General features: G+C 32.4%; 1 protein-coding gene across 4 annotated transcripts in view; it reads left to right on the top strand.

Annotated features, from left to right (window-relative positions):
• Nucleotides 1-20,655, top strand: part of FOXP2 (forkhead box P2) — a 328,970-nt gene that overhangs the window by 131,413 nt on the left and 176,902 nt on the right. For 2 of the 4 annotated variants that reach the window (XM_045847189.1, XM_045847197.1), the window contains exon 3: nt 1,370-1,459. The exons of 1 other annotated variant lie outside the window; for it this stretch is intronic. In XM_045847189.1, the coding sequence (XP_045703145.1) occupies nt 1,370-1,459 (90 nt within the window). Of the gene's footprint in view, nt 1-1,369; nt 1,460-5,101; nt 5,160-20,655 lie in introns of those variants that run through there. One more of the 4 variants, XM_045847211.1, reaches the window with a different exon arrangement.

The raw sequence follows: 20,655 nt of genomic DNA, 5'->3' as shown, positions 1-20,655 counted from the left end.
ATGTCTGCCTGCTTTTTAAGAAAACTTGCTTGGAGCCAGACTGTAGCAGCCCTCCTCTCTGTCTTTTCATAATTGATCAGGGGATGACTGCCTTCCCTGAGGGTTAAGATGTGGCAACTTTTTCTGTTTGCTCAGCATCTCAATGCAGTAGTTCAAACATTGTTCACACCAGCTGGCAGTGTAATGCCATATGCACATCTTGTCAAAGCAACTGTTGTCATGGTTACTAGGAACTCTCTTAAAAACCAGATCATTGATTCCAAATCAAAACTGTACTTTTTTTCAGGTTAAAATATTAATTATTACAGAAGAAAATTGATCTAAAATATTTTCCCCATCATGAAAACTATAGTGTTCTAAAACAGTGAATAACAAACCAAAACAGTGATGCATTTTAATTTTATGTGTTGAAAAATTTCATTATTGTTCATTGAACTCAGTTGTTGAGAGAAAAATATGTTTTTACAGTTGATGCTCTTAAAAAGTTTTTTTAACTAGTTTATACTGTTACCTTTAAAACATCGCAATGTGTGTTTATTTTATTTTGTTTTGTTTTGTTTTATTTTTGCTATAGCACTAGATTTTATATAAGTACATATAGTACTGCAAATTGCCAAACTACCTCTCCTCTGGTAAATGAAGTGCTTACATTAATTTCTTATGTTCAGCTTTATTTTCTTGAGTAGGAAGGAAACCAAAAACAAAATGAAAACACCTATTTTGATTGGTATTCGGTTGCACATAGAAACAAACCTGATTGGTTGAGTGGTAATTTCTTTGTTCTCTGATTTTGCTAAGAATGCAAATGAAAACCACTCAATTTTATTTGGCATTAAAACTTCACTTTATTTTGTCAAAGGAGAAGTTTCCCCCTTGAATTGTAAGTACAAAAAACTGTTTTAAATCTTTAGTGAAAATCCTATTAATTCATTTTCAAGATAATCTGATGTTGATTTGTCAAATTTAATTACAGCTTCCTACAACAGTTGAAATTTACTGCTTTTGCTTCAAAATTGTAATATGAAAATGAAAATTGAATAATAATTTAAATATGAGTGGGCCTTTTAGTTGAACACTCAATGACAAGTTCCTTATGGAAATGAGGTTATTGATGCAGTCTGTGATTCTTTCATTTGTAAGAACTTTAAACAAATTAACTTTCTTGCTAGATAACATCCATCTCAATGACTTTAAGTAAAATTATATACATATGTGTGTTATGTACAATTTTTTTGTTAGAAGAAAAAGATTATTTAATGTTTTTCTCAAGCAAGGAGAATAGAGTGGGGTTCTTATACACTAATACTATTATTAATCATTAATTTACCTTTAACAAAATATATAGAAGTTCCTCACTTTTTACTTCTAGGCTCTCCAAGCAGCAAGACAACTTCTCTTACAACAGCAAACAAGTGGATTGAAATCTCCTAAGAGCAGTGATAAGCAGAGGCCACTCCAGGTAGGTAAAACATGCCTGTCCTCAGAGTCATATTTTAAAACATGTTTATAATGTGAACAGAAATGCAGGCCCAGTTGTACACACACATAAAATGATTATATTTGTATATGTAGAAAATTTTAATTAGAAAAGAGAAGCCACTCTGTCTTCTTGATAGAGAAAGAAACAATTTTCTATTAGCATAGATTTCAAAAGTTTACAAGGTCACTTATTGCAAAAAGTATGTAGGACCTGCACTTGGTATCTGTAAATGTAAAAAGTTTTGCATAAAACTCCTTTCTGGGATTTTAATGGAATTTCCATCACAAAAAGTTTAAAATGTGAAATTTCTTTCTTAAAGGAAAATCAGAGTAAAATGGTTTAGAAGGAAATGAAACAGTCTCAGACAAGCCTTCAATACTTGTATCTGAGTGATAAATGCAGAAAAACTCCAAGGTTGCCAGAAAAACTGAATTTGCCAAGGAGTTATTGATGTTGTTACAGTTATCTAAATAGATTCTGGAGTTTGCTGTATCTACTATGTTCATCTTGCAAAGCTAATAATATGTATGTCTTTCAAAGTAATGTTTTATTATATAATATAACCATTGTTTCCTATATTCTTAACAGAAATACATAGAATATTGTCTCCAGGAAAGAAACAGTTTTTTAGGTTACAGTTTTAAAATATTTGCAAGGTGTCTGGAGTTGTATAAACTACCTTTCAAAATGTTTATCAGCTCTGTTGAAAGATAAGCAAGTTTTCAAACAATGTAAACATTTGCTTTAACAAATCTATCTTGAAAATTTTATGGCCAAGCTGTTGGTTTTCATTTTTTGGTATACTTCCAGATATTAGTAAATTAAGTCTTGCACAATGGACTTCTGAAACTTAGCTTCTATGACAGAGAATTACAGGCTACTGAGGTACACACAATCCAGGAACTACTTATTACTTAAAAACTGGATTAAATTTATGTCCCTAGACAGATTCAAGGTGAGAATATATATTCTTGGGAACAAACCCATTTGGGGGTTTGTTTTAACAGGGTAATGTGTTTTAACAGGGTAAAATACAGATGTCTGCCATGATTTCTAATGGGTTATGTTGAATCAACCTGAGTTTAAGATCCATCTTAATTAAAAATAAATAAATTTCACATTCTTTTGTTTTAATTAATCAATAATTCTACAGTGAGGCATTTTTCTCCTCATCATATCCTCAAGTAATAACAGTGATTGGAGCACTTCCATAGAGTTATATGATTCCATGATAGCCTCTCCATACATTTACATGACAGAAGAAAAATTGCATAGAAGTTACAGATGATAGCAAGTGAAAAGCTTATCCTCATTGTGGTTTCAAACTACAAATTTTGCTTTCTTGCTGGTATACAAAGGAGGTTTAGATGCTGGCAAGCATATATCAAAATCCAGAAAGAGTTTTTTTTATTTTGAATATCTGAAAAAGACTATATATTCTCCTAATTCTATTTTATTATGTCTCCTGACAAATTAGACCAAGTAATTGTTCTTTCCTCTCCAAAGATCTAGTCTAGTAGAAGTTTCTTTATTGATGGTTACCAGGATATCTCTGGGAAAAAATGGTCGGGTTTAAATTTTTCTATTTTCTCTTTTTGTTATATTAGAAGGCAAAATTTGATACTTTGTTTAACCAAAACCTTCATAATTTTTGTTGGAAAACACACACACACAATAATATGGGAGCAGAAGGACTCCAAAGTTGAGAAATTGTTGTTCATGTACCAAATATCATATAAATAAAATTTTGTGTGTAAGTCCTCAATTTTATTATTTTATCATAAAATGGTGATTAAAAGTTTATAAATACCTTTTAATAATTTCAGTTGCTAACTATTATTATAGTTTATTGTATCACTTATATTTAGTGTTTTGTGATTCATATTGACATAAATTTATATACATTGTACAGATTATAAAACTCTAGCATTTTATTCTTATTGTGTAATTATAATGGGATCACATACCAAAATATCATAGGAATGAAAAATTGGTTCTTAAGAATTAGAATTTAGAATAATGAATGACAATATATTTATTCACCAAAATATACACCCCAGTTAATATAATGTGATTCCACATTCTCTGTATTTTGTAGTACTTGATAAGCTTAGCAACTGGAAACATGCTGGGATTGTATTAAAAATCTAATAAAAGCCTAGTAGCATTTTATATTAGCTTACACATATTGTCAATGGACAATATTAAGTAATACTTATTTTTTGCTTCTGCAAATACAATTTAATGTGAGTGGCACTACTTGCCACTTATGTTAAAGAAAAGGGTAGAATATTTTCACTAAAATTATAACTATTTAATATGAAATTAACACTTTAAAACTTTTATGATTCTCTCACAGTATAGTTCTTTTTTCTAATCAACTAAGAGTTTAGCTAATTTTTCATAATAAAGTTGTTGTAGATTATCTTTTAGAATTAAAAGACATAATTGAAGGCATTTAGTTTTAATAATAGATCAGATCATGCTAATGATAGATTTATCAGGCATAACATGTTGTTAGAGGACCAAAGGAGATATGTGTTTTTAATTTTAATATATAGATTTGATGGGGAACTATTTCATATAGTTTAAAAGAAAATAAAGATTTTAGAAAAATGTTTTGATAGCTCAGATCACAAGAACAATATTTGTTACTTATACTCAACTGAATTTCTTTCAAATATTGAAAAGTGGTGGCCAGATTTGAAGTGTGACATGGTAGAGAGCCTTTCTACCAGAATAGTAGTTGTTTTATTTTTTCAATACATTTTTTCATGTTTTTGTGCTAAAGATGGCAAAGAGAGTAGCATAGTTAATCCAAAATGGAAAGAAAAATCGTATTTCACAAGCTTAAATACCAATTGCAGTAGTGATTTCACTTTCATGTATAGATATCTGAATAAGTGTATTTGAAACATGTTTTTGTATTTATTCATTACATGAAACACCAATAGGGACAATTAGTAAATATATTTATTAATGATATATTGATGAATCATATATAAAAATTATGATGTAAATGGGAGCTGATATTAAACTGTAATCAGATATTTCTTTTTTGCATTCTTATTATGTGTCCTAGAATAACAAACCCTAATAATAAGAGCTGAAGATGGCCTCTCATCTTAATTTGTTTATTTATCTATATCTACTCCTAGTACTTCCTAGATTTCATATACCTATAGTGGTCCATAATGAGGAAAGTTAGCCAAAGAGAATAGGTAATGATTTTAATTTCATGAAACTCACTTCCAGGTTAAAAAGGGTAAATTCACACATACATGTTCACATACACACATATATTAGTTTCTTTTACGTTTTATTGAATTAATGGGGGGTGACACTTGTTAACAAAATTATACAGGTTTCAGATGCACAATTCTACAACACATCATCAGTATACTGTATTGTGTGTTCACCACTCTAAGTCTAGACTTCATCCATCACCATTTATTCCCCCTACACACACACACATTTTATATGCATACATGCATACTTCCAAAATCTGTACCTTAAACATATATTTTACAAAACATTATCCATTTTCTAGCCTATGACAGATCTACTTAATTTAGTTTAGGTATGAAATTGGTCGCATTATTATTCTTGTTACATTTACAGCCATGAGACAGACTTGTGGTTCTTCAACAGCTGTGCAGAGCAGAGACGTAAATTTAAGGTAAATGCCATTGCTTTGCTATCTTAGATGAATATTAGTATATAGCATTGTAATCATTTCCTTCATTGTAGGTTAATATTTAACATAAGGTTCTTTTTTCCAACAAGTAATTAATATTATTTTTTAAAGTAATTCTGTTAATTAGTTCAAGAATGGAATAGTAAAAAGCAAAAGTGAATTAAACTTAGGGGTCTTATTCTGACTCTGCCACAAACTAGTTATGTAAGCTTAAAAAAGTCATTCAACATTTTCAAAATATAGACTTTGGGCTCACTGACAAACAAAATATAATATTCTGTTGTAAAAGATTTATTTCATTTTTAAGTGATGGGCATCTTAATTTTTTAAGAATAGCTGTACTTTATTCAATATGAGCTAATGAGTTAAGGATTATTTTTATTTATTTGTTTTCACTTACAAAAAACTTTAAAAACATATCATAGACAAAAATAATGCTTTGGAATCAAGGTATTAAATTGTATGTGTATGGAAACCATTGTGCAAGTATCACTTTGCATCACATCTAAGGAAACTTTGTTTTGTTTAATGCCTTGAAATAATTTTATAAATTGCTTTTAGAAAAATTCTAAGTTAACCAAGAAATTATTTTACATGTGTATTTACTTTAATAATCTACAACAAAAGGTTGTGATATAATTCTTCACTCCAAAGGTTAAATCAGCATCGGTAGACAACTGAAAATTCTGCCGTAAACTAATTAATATTTCTAAATTTCATATTCTAGGGGAAGAAAAAAACAATAAAGTATAAAATATATAAGTAAAGAAAATAAATACCTCTCTGAGATAAGAGTTGGACATTGATAAATACATTTTAGGAAATTATCAAAATCCATTTATATAGTAGTAAAGAATGAATTTGAATATTTCCTTTTCCACATTCATTTCTGATTTCTAGTACAGAAGAATTAAAAAGAAGTCAAAATATATTTTATTGCAAATACTGAAATCAACATAATTGAAAAATTTGTGGTATGGGTTTGAGTAGATTCAGAAACTAAGAAAGGGTTTTTATTTTTATTTACTTACTTACTTATTTATTTAGTCTCATATGTGTTTTATTTCCATGATAGGCATTTGTTCTTTCCCCAGGGGTCTTAGTTGACCTTCACATGAGTTATAATGAAAGCTGGGAACAAGAGCATACAATAATAATTATTTTACTGTAAATCTTTCCCTGAAGGCTGTGGAGTCTTTCTGAAATGTGCTTTTTACTTAAAATGTATATGAGGTCTGTCCAGAAAAAGTCCAGCCATTGTTAATATAATGAGAATGGTTTGCATGACATCTATGTAATCTGGCAGCCAAGGAGAGTCAACAGAAATGTGAATGTGTGAACAACAATAACTTCACTGTACTAGTCGGTGGGGGTAGTAGACACTGTTGAGTGAGCATGTGCACTGTGTGGCCATTGCATTCAAAAATGACTGAGCAAGTAGAGCAATGTATCTACATCAAATTTTACATTAAGTTTGAACATTTCTATGTGGAAACTATTTGGATTATTCAGAAGCCCACAGCTATGGGCAGCTGGTGATTGGCAGCTGCATCATGACAATGTACCTGTTCACACATCATGTCTTGTGCAGATTTTTTTTGGTGAAAGGGCTTTTTAAAGATGATTTTTGTTATTTATATTTTCTCTATCAAAAATATGCAGTTAATCTAATACACTGTTTTTGTATCATTAATTTTAAAACTATGAACAAGGAGAGAATATGTCTTATGTGGTCCTGATTTCCAATTCCTATAAAGAACATTACTTAAAAGACAGCATGAAATAGACAATTTTACAAAAATGTGATAAAATAAAGTCTACCTTAAAAATATTATGATTTTGCCACCTGCTCAAGAATGACACCCTATGGAGGGAGAGTCTAGGTTATCCAGTCTATCATTTGAAATTCTGCCTGTGTGACAAATTTGCATATGATCTACTCACAGATGTATGACAAAGAACATATGTTTTTGGTCCAAAGTCTACCTTTTCTCTTAATTAGTAGGACTTTAGGTGGAATAACTTGATTTCTTGGAGCCTGTTTTCTCATGTCAAAAGTGGGAATAAAGGTACCTACTTTGCAATATTGTTGTGAAGACTAAAAAGAAGACAGCATAAAGTAACTACCATAAATCCTTGATCTTATGAATTAGTAATTTCCATTATGATCATTTCCAACAAATTGATATTGAATCTAAAGTTATGATAAATACTCTATAATATGGTTCTTTTTATTTGACCATACTTTTCACCATTTGCTACTCAATATGATATGAAATGTCCCTAATTTTAAAGAAAGCGCCCTGGCTGGCGTAGCTCAGTGGATAGAGTGTGGGCTACGAACCAAAGTGTCGCAGGTTTGATTCCCAGTTAGGGTACATGCCTGGGTTGCAAGCTATGACCCCCAGCAACCACACATTGATGTTTTTCTCTCTCTCTCTTTCTCCCTCCCTTCCCTCTCTCTAAAAAATAAATAAATAAAATCTTTAAAAAAAAGAAAGCAACAGTGAGTGTTTTAGGTTCTACTACAGTATCTTCCCCTTCTGTAAGGGCCCTTACAACATGTATAATTCACAGTCACCAGTCATAAACGTATATTTTAATGTTTGTTTTTTCTACGAGACTGTGAGCCCTATGACAGCAGGGACCATGAATGTCCTACTTATTAATTTTTAAATCCTTTTAATATGTTTATTGATTTTTAGAGAAAGAGGAAGGGGGAGAGAGAGAAAGAGAGAGAAACATTAATATGAGAAAGAAACATCAATTAGTTTTCTCCCATGCACAGCAACTGAAGATCGAACCCACAACCTTGGTATGTGTCTTGACTGGGGATAAAACCTGCAACCATTTTGGTGTATGGGATGACATTCCAAACAACTGAGCACCTGCCCAAGGCTTCCCTACTTATTTTTAGTGCTTAAAACAATACTTGGTAAATAGTGGAGTTCAATAAAAACTCATTGAAACAATGAAAGAGGAGGAGACTATGCTGAGAGGAGAGTGGGGGAAAGGCTTGAGAATAAAGGCACTTTCATTCAGAGTACACTGGGTATTAGTCATGTGTAATAACTTCATGGACTTATGATTTAGTTGAGGAAATAGTAAGGCATTTACACAATTGTCAGGTGACAGTGAAATGTTAGGAAAGGAGAAGGTAGAAAGTGCTATAAGCATTAGAAAAAAATTATCAATTCAGGCCAAATGACAGGGAAGGCTTTGTGGAGAGGTAGCATCTCTGTTGGGTTTAAAGGAAGGTCATTTGGTAGAGAAAGTATAGGGCATTTTTTAATGGAGAATCTTTCAAATGACATCAAAGATGCAGAGATAAGAATTGTGAGGTCTGGATAGGCAAAAGTAAGAAGTTTGTTTTGGTTATCATAGAGATGTCATACTAAAGGAATAATGAAAGGGTTGGAGGGCTAGAAATACAAATGGACAACTGTATAGAGCCTAAAATGCCATGCTACTGAGTTTGCACTTCATGGTTTAGGTAGCAGGGGTTATTAATGTTTTTTGATAATGGAGTGATAAAATCAAATCAGTGTTTTATAAAGATCTACTTAACAATGGTGCATTTGGAGGATATTTTTGGGGAAGTGAGTTATGGGGTATCTGGAATGGGGATAATTTAAAAAAAATATTGAGTTAGGCATATGATGAATTGAGCTTTGAAGCAATGCCAAGAAAAGTAAATTGAAACAGCAAACTTAGAAAATTATAACTTAACAGAGCGGTCAACACTGGAGACTAATATTTGTGGAATAATCCATAAGTGGCAGGTGAATGGAGATTCACCTATAGGAATCTATAGGTGAATCTAAAGGAATGGAGATTTCTGAAAAAGATAATTTACAAAGTGGAGCTCAGGAATATTCACGTGTTTTACTGCAAGAAGAAAAAGAAGCAGAAGAAAAAAGAAAGAGGGGAAAAGAAGAATTAAAGTAACATTTATTTCATCAAGGAAGGTCAAGGAAAGTGAGAGTTTTTAAAAGATGCAACTTAGCCCTGGCTGGTGTGGCTCAATGGATTGAGTTCTGGCCTGTGAATGAAAGGGTCTCTGGTTCGATTCCCTGTCAGGGCACATGCCTGGGTTGCAGGCCACGTCTCCAGTTGGGGGCACATGAGAGGCAACCACACATTGATGTTTCTCTCCCTCTCTCTCTCCTCCCCCATCTCTCTAAAAATAAATAAATAAAATCTTTAAAAATAAATACATAAATGATGGAATTTCTATACCGTATCAATGTTCATGAGGATGAGCATTTTCATGCATGGAATGTTGGGTTGCAACACTGAGATTTTTAATCTCCCTCCTTCTTTATCATTTTCCAGTAACTTTTAGGATCAGCAATACTAAAGTGATGATGATAAATGGGAAAAAATCTTACTTTAACATCAATGTTAAATATAAAACTTAGAATTAATACAAGCAAATGTACTTTTTGCTTCTCAGATTGCTATGTCTCCAATTGTATAAATAACCATATATTTCATATGTAATACAGAGTTTCCATAATTAAATGTGAAAAAAATCTGCTTTCTAGATCAAATTTGCTCTTTTCTTAGCTATCCAAGTACTTGCTTCTTTCTTTAATCCATTAGAATTTTAAGTATATATTTCCTTAACTTCTCTACCTTAACTAAAGTGAAAAGAAGAAAAAAATACACATTAATATTGGTAAGGGAGCTCTCTGTAGGATTTAAGACTTAGGCTATGAATTTTATCTTAAGATGTGTGGAGGGATACAAGCTAAATTCAATGACAAAGTGAACAATAGTGTCAGTATGTGATTAAAGACAAAAAGTGAAATTATTTTGAAATTCAATTACATTTAAGATTCATTTTGTTATCTCTGAGAAGTCTATTAATATCTTTCTATCATTCTGCATTCTATATTTTTACTTGGTTTTCTTAAAATTTCTCTGCTAACTTCACCTCTTCTACTACATTTTTCTTCCTTTATCATTCAGTTCTTTTATCATGTAATCTTGTAATTTTAACTAATTACTTTCCTTTAACTGCCATGTTGAGAAAAGAGTAACTTTATTTTGTTTCCTTTTTATTGAATTTATTGGGGACACATTGGCGCATAATTCTACAACACATCACCTGTGCACTGTATTCGTTCGTGTTCACCATCCCAAGTCAAGTCCTATAATTATTTAATTCTCTCTTGATTCTAAAAGATGTTTTAGCATATTGTTTTACTAATAAAATAGTAAAACTGTGTTACAGAAGTATTCAGTATTGTATTGAATCCAATATTCAATATTGTTTTTGTCTTGTCCCAAGAGTAGTTTCCTTTGTGCTATTTTAACTTGTAATTTTAGTATGAAAGCAACACTACTCTGGAGTATCTCAATAGTTAGAAGCTCTCTTGTTACTGATGACATTTATAGGTGGCTCTGTTAAAGGTACCATCAGAATGGTTTCATCATTTCTTAAGTCCTTTTGTCAGATTTCCTAGAACACTCATTAAGAAATGAATATTCAAACTACAAGTGGCAGAGTTGATTGTATTAAAAGGCCAGTTTTTTAAGCAGGTCTTAGGTTGTGCTGATTATGATTATCTTAATAATGTTGAATTTGGAAGCATGACATTTGAAATGATTAAACAAAAGTATAATAGATTTGTCTTTCAAAATGATTTTATTCTTCCTACCTTAATATGAAAATCATATATGCTTATTATAAGAATCAAACATTATTTTAAATTAAATTATAGCTGGCAACTAAGTTATTTTTCCCAAAGGCAGTTAATAAATGTTAATAAATTGCTACAGTAGAGTACATTTTTAAGATGAAAATTATGTTTTCTGGTTAGATGAGGAAGAAAGCACTCATGAGAACTAATTATAGTAAACTCTTGACATTTGCAAGTTATACATACTGAGATCTTCATGAACCCTCAAATTCAAGAAATGCCCAGTTCAAACTTATGAAATGGTCTTTATTCTGAATGAAGCTACCTTTGTTTGTAACTCAAAGTTAACAACTTTCCAGCTTTCAGTAAAATTTACCTCATGATCAATGTCACTTTAAAAATGAGCAATTGTTTTTACATCCCTTCTTTCTTACCTAGGTGAGAATAGGTAAAAAACAGAAAAGGTGCATTCATGAAAGAAGAAGGCATAGGAGTGGATGGGTTAGTTTATATGTATGAGAAGCCAGCTGTCTAAAGATTAGATCAGCTTGATTCAGTTTCATGACTTGACAAATCACAAGAGCGTAATGTCTTGGAACTGGGGATGCTTCGAAAATAATCAGACCAGTTCTCTAAATTTGTGAATTTTAAAGGTCTACTCTACTAGATCTTGCAATCTAATATCTGTGAGGAAAATCCAAAATCAGCAAACAAGTTCCCTCTATTTTGCTCACTGCTATTTTATATGAAGAACTGACAGAGATACTCAATATTATTATTAATATTTTTCCTTCTTAGTTGCAAATCTCCAAATGACATCAATTGATTACCTGGAACACTCCTTAACAGTAAAAGTTACCTAACATGATTTTTAAGGGCATGGGGAAAGCAGTGTGTTGAGTATGAAGAAATCTCACAGAAGTTCATTAATGAATATAAACTTTATTTTAATAATCTTTGATTGGTGACTGATTATTCCAGACATTATGAACTTGGTATTTTACCCCTCAAGTTACAGAACCACTATTTAGGTTCAATTTACAGTTGAAGCTCTTGAATCACATCCAGCTTGGCTAAAAGTATTTAGTGGTTTTTCTTTAAGTTTTTGTTGTTTGATCATGCCAATTTTTATAGTTTTATCAATATAGATATAGAACCTTAGTACCTAGTAGTTAAGCATTTTGATAACACAAAGTAAACAGAAAACTTCTTTGCGCAGTATATAAATTCTTATACTTCTAATGCTTACACTTGCATTGCTATAAAAATGGCCATCTTAATATCTTCTAGTGCTAGTTCTACTGAACATTCTCAAGTGACAAACCAATAAATACATTGAACATTATGATGTGGTGACATGAAGAAAATCTGTTGTCTCACAGAAAAACTGTAGTAAATTGTCCAATGGGATATCTTTGTTAAAATAAACAAAAAACCCCACAAAGAATGAAATTGCTCTCTCTATATTTCACCTTCTTCCCATAGAAAGAAGCGTGTGGTAGACAATTAAAACATTAATTAATGATTAGTTGATGAATAAAGTTTTAGTTTCTCAAAAACTTGGGCATCCAGTTTTCAATTTATTCTGGGAGAATTTATTTCCCTTAATCAATAACCATCACTATTGTCCTACATAGCCTTAAAGTTCATTTAGGTCAATGTTGTTGTTTTTTTTTAGATTTTATTTATTTATTTTTAGAGAGGGAAGGGGGAGGGAGGGGGAGACAGAGAGAGAGAGAGAGAGAGAGAGAGAGAGAGAGAGAGAGAGAGACATCAACATGCGGCTGCTGGGGGCCATGGCCTGCAACCCAGGCATGTGCCCTGACTGGGAATCGAACCTGCAATGCCTGGTCCGCAGCCCATGCTCAATCCACTGAGCTACACCAGCCAGGGCAGGTCAATGGTTTTCATGTCTAAAATATCACTTGAAAATCTTTTTTAAAATATAGAATATTGGGTCCACCCCAGACCATTAGTTAAATTACTGAGGATAAGCCCTAGAAAAATCAAACTATTTTAAACTCTCTAGGAGATTCTACTATAGCTGGTCCACAAAATATTATGCAGGAAATCTGAACTATACTTTTACAATGGGAAAATGGCTCCCTGTAATAAAAGTTACTGAATCTGAATTCTCTTATTAATATACTGTATAAATTTCTCTCTCTGGTACTCACTTTTCCAACCAATACAATGAAGAACTAGTGATACCTCAGGTTCTTTCCAGATTCAATACTCTTTGAATCTCACTGCTGTGTGTTTTTTTTGTTATTGTTTTGTTTTGTTTTTTTGTTAGGGATGGCTGGATTGGGGGAGAGTGGGGAGGAATGGAGACAACTGTACTTGAACAACAGTAGAAAAAGTTTAAACAAATCTGAACTAGTTTCTTAAAATGTCTCTGTTCATTCTTTCTAAGATCATTTGATAAAATATTGTCAGTATTTTACTTTTACTATCATTATTTCTCATATAATATCATCAGTAATGAACTCATTCCCTTTTCATCTTTGATTTTTTTAAAAATAATATATGCTTTCTAAAGATCTCAGTGTACGTCTGTTGTGCTGAATTGGCTTCTCTTTAGGTATTAGAAGCCTTGGGGGGGTACCTCATTGTCTTACCCTGACTGGTGTGGTTTAATTTGTTGGGCATCATCCTTTAACCAAAAGGTTGTGGGTTCATTTCCTGGGCAGGGCATATGCCTAGATAATGGGTTCAGCCCCAGGTCCGGGCACATGGGATCTCTGGCCTGGTTGCCTCAATGTTTCTCACATCAATGTTTCTGTCTCTCCCTTCATCTCCCTCTGAACTGCCCTTGAGTAAGGTTAAAAAAAAACCCTCATTGTCTTCAAAGACAGCTGTCTGCTATGATGGCCCCAGCATGCTGATCTCATTTTCCACCACCCACCTTTTATACTTTATATGAGCAACAATATCACACTACCTATAGTTTCTTTACCATTGCTTCATGTCTCATGAAGCCGACTTGGCCTTTCTCTTTCTCAATATTCCCTTCTCCACCTTTCCACCTAGAAAACTTATGGGCAGCTTTTAAATTTCCATTGTCAACTTTCTGTGTATTCCACCCTGATACCATCCTGCTATGCACATACAATCTAGAATAAATTATTTCTTTTTACATATATTTCTGTTTTATAAATACTTCTGTTTTTATATGTATCACAGTTAATTATAATTACTATAACTTCCTTGAAGTCTGGGGCTGTGTATTATTCACCTTCATAATTCCATTTTCTAGCACATAGTAGGGTCTGCATAAATTTGTGGAGCCCATAAACCATTGCTTCTCTACAATCCTACCAAGTTCCTCTTTTCCCTTAGGCTCCAGATGTGTTTTCTCAGTCACCTCCTTTTGCATCTCAATCCAGATTAACATTTTTCAAACTGAAATTATTTATATTTTCATCATTAATCAATGTTTTCCCAATTTTTCCTAAGCCTGCTCTACAGTCTCCAACTGTAAACCTTTCTAATCTGATTGAGTCATATTTCTGTGACTTAATGTGAACATTGCCCTGTTCTTTAACCTCTCAGCATAGCACAAAAGGCTATAGGCCATCATACATCTAATATATTATAAGCATGATTTAATCCTTACTGCTTTCTAAGCATGCTGTTTATTCATTCATTCACACACATTTATAGGTTGTTTCTTCTATGGCAGGCACTTTGTAGGCCACTATGAACTATAAGAACTTTGACACCATCATGACCTGTAACTATTTCTCCATTTATTTATTTCTCCAGACCATTCTCACCCTCTCTCCTTAATGAATTGCTGAACTCCTGTGCATACTTCAAGGCTCTACTTCCTAGTAGTTTTCTAACTTTTCAATGAGAAATAATCTCTCATCTATGTATATTTCCAGAGCCTGTATCATACTTTTATTTTATTTTCCTACATGTATTAGTTACAAAGATAGATTATACCTTATAATCTCAGAATATAAACCCTTGGAGGTCAAAAATTACATTTTATTCCTAACAATGCTTGACTTGGCACATATTAGATGTTAAGTACATAAATCTTTGCAAAATTGAATTGAGTTATGCAAACTGAATTTCTACGTTGTCACAATAAGTACAGTTTCTACTTCTCTTCAACTTGAAAAAACCTGTATGAAGTTATGATACTTACCAGGTTTTCTGTTTTTTATAGAAAAGAAGTTATAATCAGACATTAATATCATTAGAAAATATGATATTAAGATACTCCCCCTCATGTTACTAATATATCTTGTCTTTGCTCTAGTCTGTAAATATTCCTTCAATGGATTCCTTTTCCTGGGTAGATAATATGTAATATACTTATTTAACAGTAACAATTATTTTTTCTTCTTTTATCTTTACCTAAATATTGTGTTTCTGGATTCTATCTTCTGGCTTATTAATTATATATATATATATATATATATATATATATATATATATATAAATATTTTGCTTACAATGTACCCTTTACTCCATATTTAGTCTGCTACTTTTGAACAAAATATACTGCTTTATTATTCTGTTCTAGTCATGCTTCTAACCCCACTAAATATCAATGATATTTTTACTAGGGAACTGGAAGTAAGAAGTCTGCTTAATAAAATGATCTAGAAGTGTACAGGATTACAAATGAAATGTGAGGGGTTCTCAAATATTATCAAGGAATTATATTTTCTACATGATGTATAATTTTATGAGTTAATTATAGCTGTTGTTTTATCCACATGAATTTTTTATATTTCCACTAAAATACTAAGTTTACTGTGGAGTTTATCAACTTCTCTGCTTAGGAATTTTGATATAATTTTCCTGTGATAAGTAACCTGCCTACCCAGGAAGTCCAGATTTGGTTGGTATAGCCACTCAAGGGTGCACAAGAGACAAAGATTCCTTTCAACCTCCTGGTCTTCCTCTATATAGTCTGTATTTTCGTGGTCACAAGATGGCTGCTCCTTCTCCAGACATCATGTTCATGTTTCAGGCAGAAGAAAAGGGGAAGGCAAAACATCAATAAGTGCTTATCTGCTGAATTGCCCTCTACTCTCCTCACCTTTAATAATAAGCTTGCCCCACACAGTGGCTTCCATTCCAATCTCATGGACCTACACAATATCACATGAACAATCATCACTTTGACTGTGTGAAGCTGTTTGTGTTTAACCATGCATTTTGCCCCTGAACAAAGTTTGGGTCATTTTTGTGGAGAAGAAGGGAAGAATGAATTTTGGGGTAGGCAACTAACAGTGTCTTCCACTGACAGTTTACCATAGCTGTTATTATTCACGCATGGGGACCAGGAGATATGTGAAAAGAGATTTTACAGCTGTACACACTTTAGTGACAAGATTTTGTTGTTTTTCATCTATTAGGAAAATTTAGAAATGCATAAGCTTATTTACTAAGGTGATTAAATGTCAGTGGGTTTAGGGCTTTATTCTAAGATTTAGTATTTTTAATCATAAAACTGAAGCTTGGCAGCACTGGTGAAGCATCCCACTGGAATCATACATAGACAATGTAACAAACACAGGAAAGTATAAATAAGTGAATATATATATATATAAAATGTCAAGTATAGAAGCAAGTGTTATTTGAAGGATGGTGGGGAAAATTTTTAACAAGTTAATGCCAGAAAAAATGTATTTGTCTATTAAAGATTAGGTTCTGGCATTGCTGCAAAGCTTGTTAAAGTCCCAATTTCCCTTCCACCTACAGAGATGATAGAAGACATCTTCCATAAGTTTTTTCTAAATTTCTTGTTGTTAACTGTATTATAAATACACTTGACTACAAGAGAAAAAAACTGTTTTTCTACCCACACAAGAAAAAGAGATACTTTGTGGGGCATCTAGAAGAAGTTTCAAAGAAATTGTCTAGCTCCCCCTCCAACTCCAACCCTATAACACATACTGAGTTCCTGATGCATTCTAGGTTTCCACCATTTTGTACCAATTGATCATTTTATCCACACATAAGCCCCAGAGTTATTACTGTACCTTTATTTACCCTCCCTGCTTTCTTTCCTCCCTCCCTTCCCCCTCCCTCCCTCCCTCCCTTCCCCTCTCCCTCCTTCCTTCCTCCCTCCCTCCCTCCCTCCCTCCCTCCCTTCCTTCCTTCCTTCCTCCCTTCCTCCCTTCCTCCCTTCCTCCCTTCCTTCCTTACCTTTCCTTCCTCCTGTACTACAGTGTTTTGGCCCAATTTTTCCACCTCTTTGTTAAAGACTAGAACACTTAATCAATCTATTCAATATAGAAATAGATATATATACAATAAAAAGGACTCAGGTACTTTCTGATTGGTGATATCTGAGTCTCTGAACACACCAGAACTTCTTGAAAGCGATGCACATTAAATATTCAGGTTTATCATGAAACACTGATAAAAGGGTTAATTGATGCTATAAAAGAGTTAATTGATGCTAAGATATACCTCGCCATCACTAAAGGGTCAAAATAGCATTGAGTCACAATACTATTGTGTACAAATTATGTTAAAGGAAACATGTTCTTGGACTGGTTGGTAATGAGGAGTATTTATTAAGAACCAAATTAGAAATGATTACTTAGACCATTGATGTAGTTATTTTGGCATGCCCATTCAATAATTTCTAACAGTGTTTGACTTAAGGGGCAATGGTTAATTTCCCCTCTCACACCTTTTTGCTTGCTATTCTATGCAAGTAGTTATTTACTTAATGAAAAGAGAGTTTAGGAATAATGTAGAAATACATTTTCACTGGGGGCCACATCAGCCTCACAGTTGCCTTCAAAGGGCCAGATGTAATTTCAACTCCTTAACAGTTAAGGAGTAGAGTTATATTTATACAGTCCTAAAATTATTTTGGCCCTTTGGAGGCAACCACGTGGCTGATGTGAAAATGAGTTTGACACCCCTGGCCTATGCTATGGAATTTCACAGAACAAATGGTTATCATGCTCCAGTGGGAAAACCACAAACTAAAAACAAAACAGCATTTAAAAACCGGTTCACAGTATTTCTGTGTATTAAATTTATATCCTCAGTCAAATCACTACATCAAGAAACATGTCTAGTAGCCCTCTGTGTATGGGGCACTTTGCTGGGCAGATAACCGGTACCATGGGAGATGCAAAGACAGCCCTATCCTCAGGGAATTGACAGTCTGGTTAGATAAAAATTCAGGGTAATAAACATTATTCTAAGCCATTTTAAACAAAATTCAGTGCTTTAAGGAGAAAAGTAACATTTAATGGATTTTTAGGGACTTCTATTGAATAAATTGGGTAGTTTTTTTCTCAGTTTAGTGAATCAGCCATCACTTGTAGACTGAGAAGAATAAGGTTTTCTTCATCCTTGTGCATCCTGATGCTGTTTTGTAGTTCTATAAAAATTCATTTAGGTCTGAGTTCCAGAGTCAAAATGGGATATTGAAGTGTGGAAAGAAGTGTAAGGATAACAAGTCATATGATAGAAATGATTAAAGGAAAAATGGGAGAGTCTATCACGAAGTGGTTTACCCAGATTGAAAAGGAGAAAGGAGAGAAAAAAGGTTGTTAATAATTTACTCACATTAAAAAATTATAATGCCAAGGGTAGCAGGCATTTATCTTTATGCATTACTAAAACTAAGGGAAAGAGTATTAAATTTTCTATTTTCTTAAGAAAAATTAGGGTACTTATAATCTGGAACATGTCAGTGAAGGTTTTGAGAGTTAATATTTTTATAAGAAATGCTTATAACTGTTCTCAGTTATATTTTTATTTCACAGATAGCCTAATTTTAAGTGGTAATTAAAGCAACGTGTGCTTTAAAAACAATTCAGGCAATACAGAAAAGTATGAACAATTGAAATTCACCTGAATTTCAATGTCCTAGTGATCCTGTTAACACACCCACACAAGTATTTATGTGCATTTACATGTGCATTCATGTGGCATCATATGGGAGCCTAGAAATTAATGCCATTTCATATTTTATAGCTCTTTAAAACTGAAGAATCATTAGTATATCTATTCATTGAAGTAGAGCTTAATCTAGGACCATAGAAAAGCACACACATGTTGTAATGGCCTGTTGGTGTTTGGTTTATTTGTAATAAAGGTAAAAGGCCAGACTCTGTTGTATATGGGAGAGGCTTTGGGTTCAAGTACTGTCTCCATTATTCACTAACTGTATAACCCTGGGGAGAGCAGTTCACCTGGTTAGTTTCATTTTCTTTTTCTGTCATCCAGGAAGATTTGACTCCTCTAGCTCTAAAAATGTATTATCCTGATGCTTTACTTTTAGCAAAAGTGTTACGGTGGCCAAAAAGTTAGTTTTTTTTTGTTTTGTTTTTTCAGTATGGTAGCTCTAGTAGTGTTTAGTTGCATTTGACTTCATTCAAAATAATTTTGTTAGATTGTATTGTGACAGTTGTCATATCAGTGTGCATTTAAAAATTATGAAAATTGGTGAATTTTGTGCCGCCATTTTAATATTAAGATGAAAGAAAATATGCAACATTTGTGGTACATTATACTTCATTATTTCAAGAAAGGTAAAATGCAACTGAAACTCAAAAGAAATTTTGTGCAGTTTATGGAGAAGGTGCTGTGACTGATTGAAAGTGTTAAAAGTTGTTTGCAAAGTTTCTTGTACTATTGACATTTTGGCCAAATAATTCTTTGCTGTGGAGCTGTCTTATGCACTGGAAGATGTTTAGCAGCAACCTTGGCCTCTACCCACTGGAAGCCAAGAGCAGGTGATAGCTGACATATTCAAAATATCCAAATCAATTAAGTTATTGGTGAAAATGAAAAAATGTGTCTTTTATTTTATGGAAAAATAAACAAACTTTTTGACTAACCCAATGTATACCTTTCAGTAGCCTTACATTTAGAAAAAGTTGGCTTTCTTTACATGTTACATGTCAAAAAGCTTTAACTTCGTTAATGAGTTAGTTTTGCCTTATTAGAAAAATGAAAAGAAACAATATTATTATAAACTTTTGCAATTTGTGACTTGTTTATTGAAGTTAAAATATTCTGATGCTCAGAGAAAAAATAAAATTTGTTGTTGGAATATTATACAATGTGTATATTTATTACACACAAGTACAGTTTTCATTTTGTGTTCCACATGCCCCACAACATACATGACAACTTATCTGTTTAGAATGCTTTTCTGTGTACTCAATAATAAATGGAAAGTTTATAATAAAGAAAAATAAAATAAGGAATATTTACAAATATAATTATACAGAGTTTGCAACTGTGAAAATTGCTTTTCCCTAAAACTTAGCTTTATTGCCTAAATTATATAGTGATAAAAATTATTTTTATACTCTTAGAGCAATCAGTCTTGGTAAAAATTTGTAATACATTTATTTAAATAGAAAATAGTTCTCTTTTTTACTTTAGTCACTTTCAGAACAGCGTGTTCTAGTACCTTTGAATACATAAGTTGAACTATTTCATGTTCTTTGATATGAAAAGAAAGTTTAAAATATTCCATCATTAAAATGTTTGCTTCTGTTTATTATCATAATGGCTGTTATTTATTCAAATCAACATCTATGAATTATGGGATGGAATATAAATCTGGGATCAGAATACCTGAGCCACAACACTTACAGTTTATGAAAACTTGGGCAGATTGTCTAACTCTCCTGACACTCTGTTTTCTCTTATGTGGTAAAAGTTGCTAAATAATATACATGAAAATATAATAAAAATATAAATGACAATAATTCTTTAGCATTTTTCTTGTATATAATGAAAACACATAAAATACAATTCTGAATAATATACTGAACTAAGAATTCATACATTTAAATGTTTACATATTCAGAAGTCAACAG

Source organism: Phyllostomus hastatus, unplaced genomic scaffold (genome assembly GCF_019186645.2).
Source record: "Phyllostomus hastatus isolate PE091 unplaced genomic scaffold, TTU_PhHast_1.1 phas_contig_118, whole genome shotgun sequence".
NCBI lineage: Eukaryota > Metazoa > Chordata > Mammalia > Chiroptera > Phyllostomidae > Phyllostomus > Phyllostomus hastatus.
The sequence above is the reverse complement of the archived record's forward strand: the minus strand, read 5'-3'. Positions and strand labels throughout refer to the sequence as shown.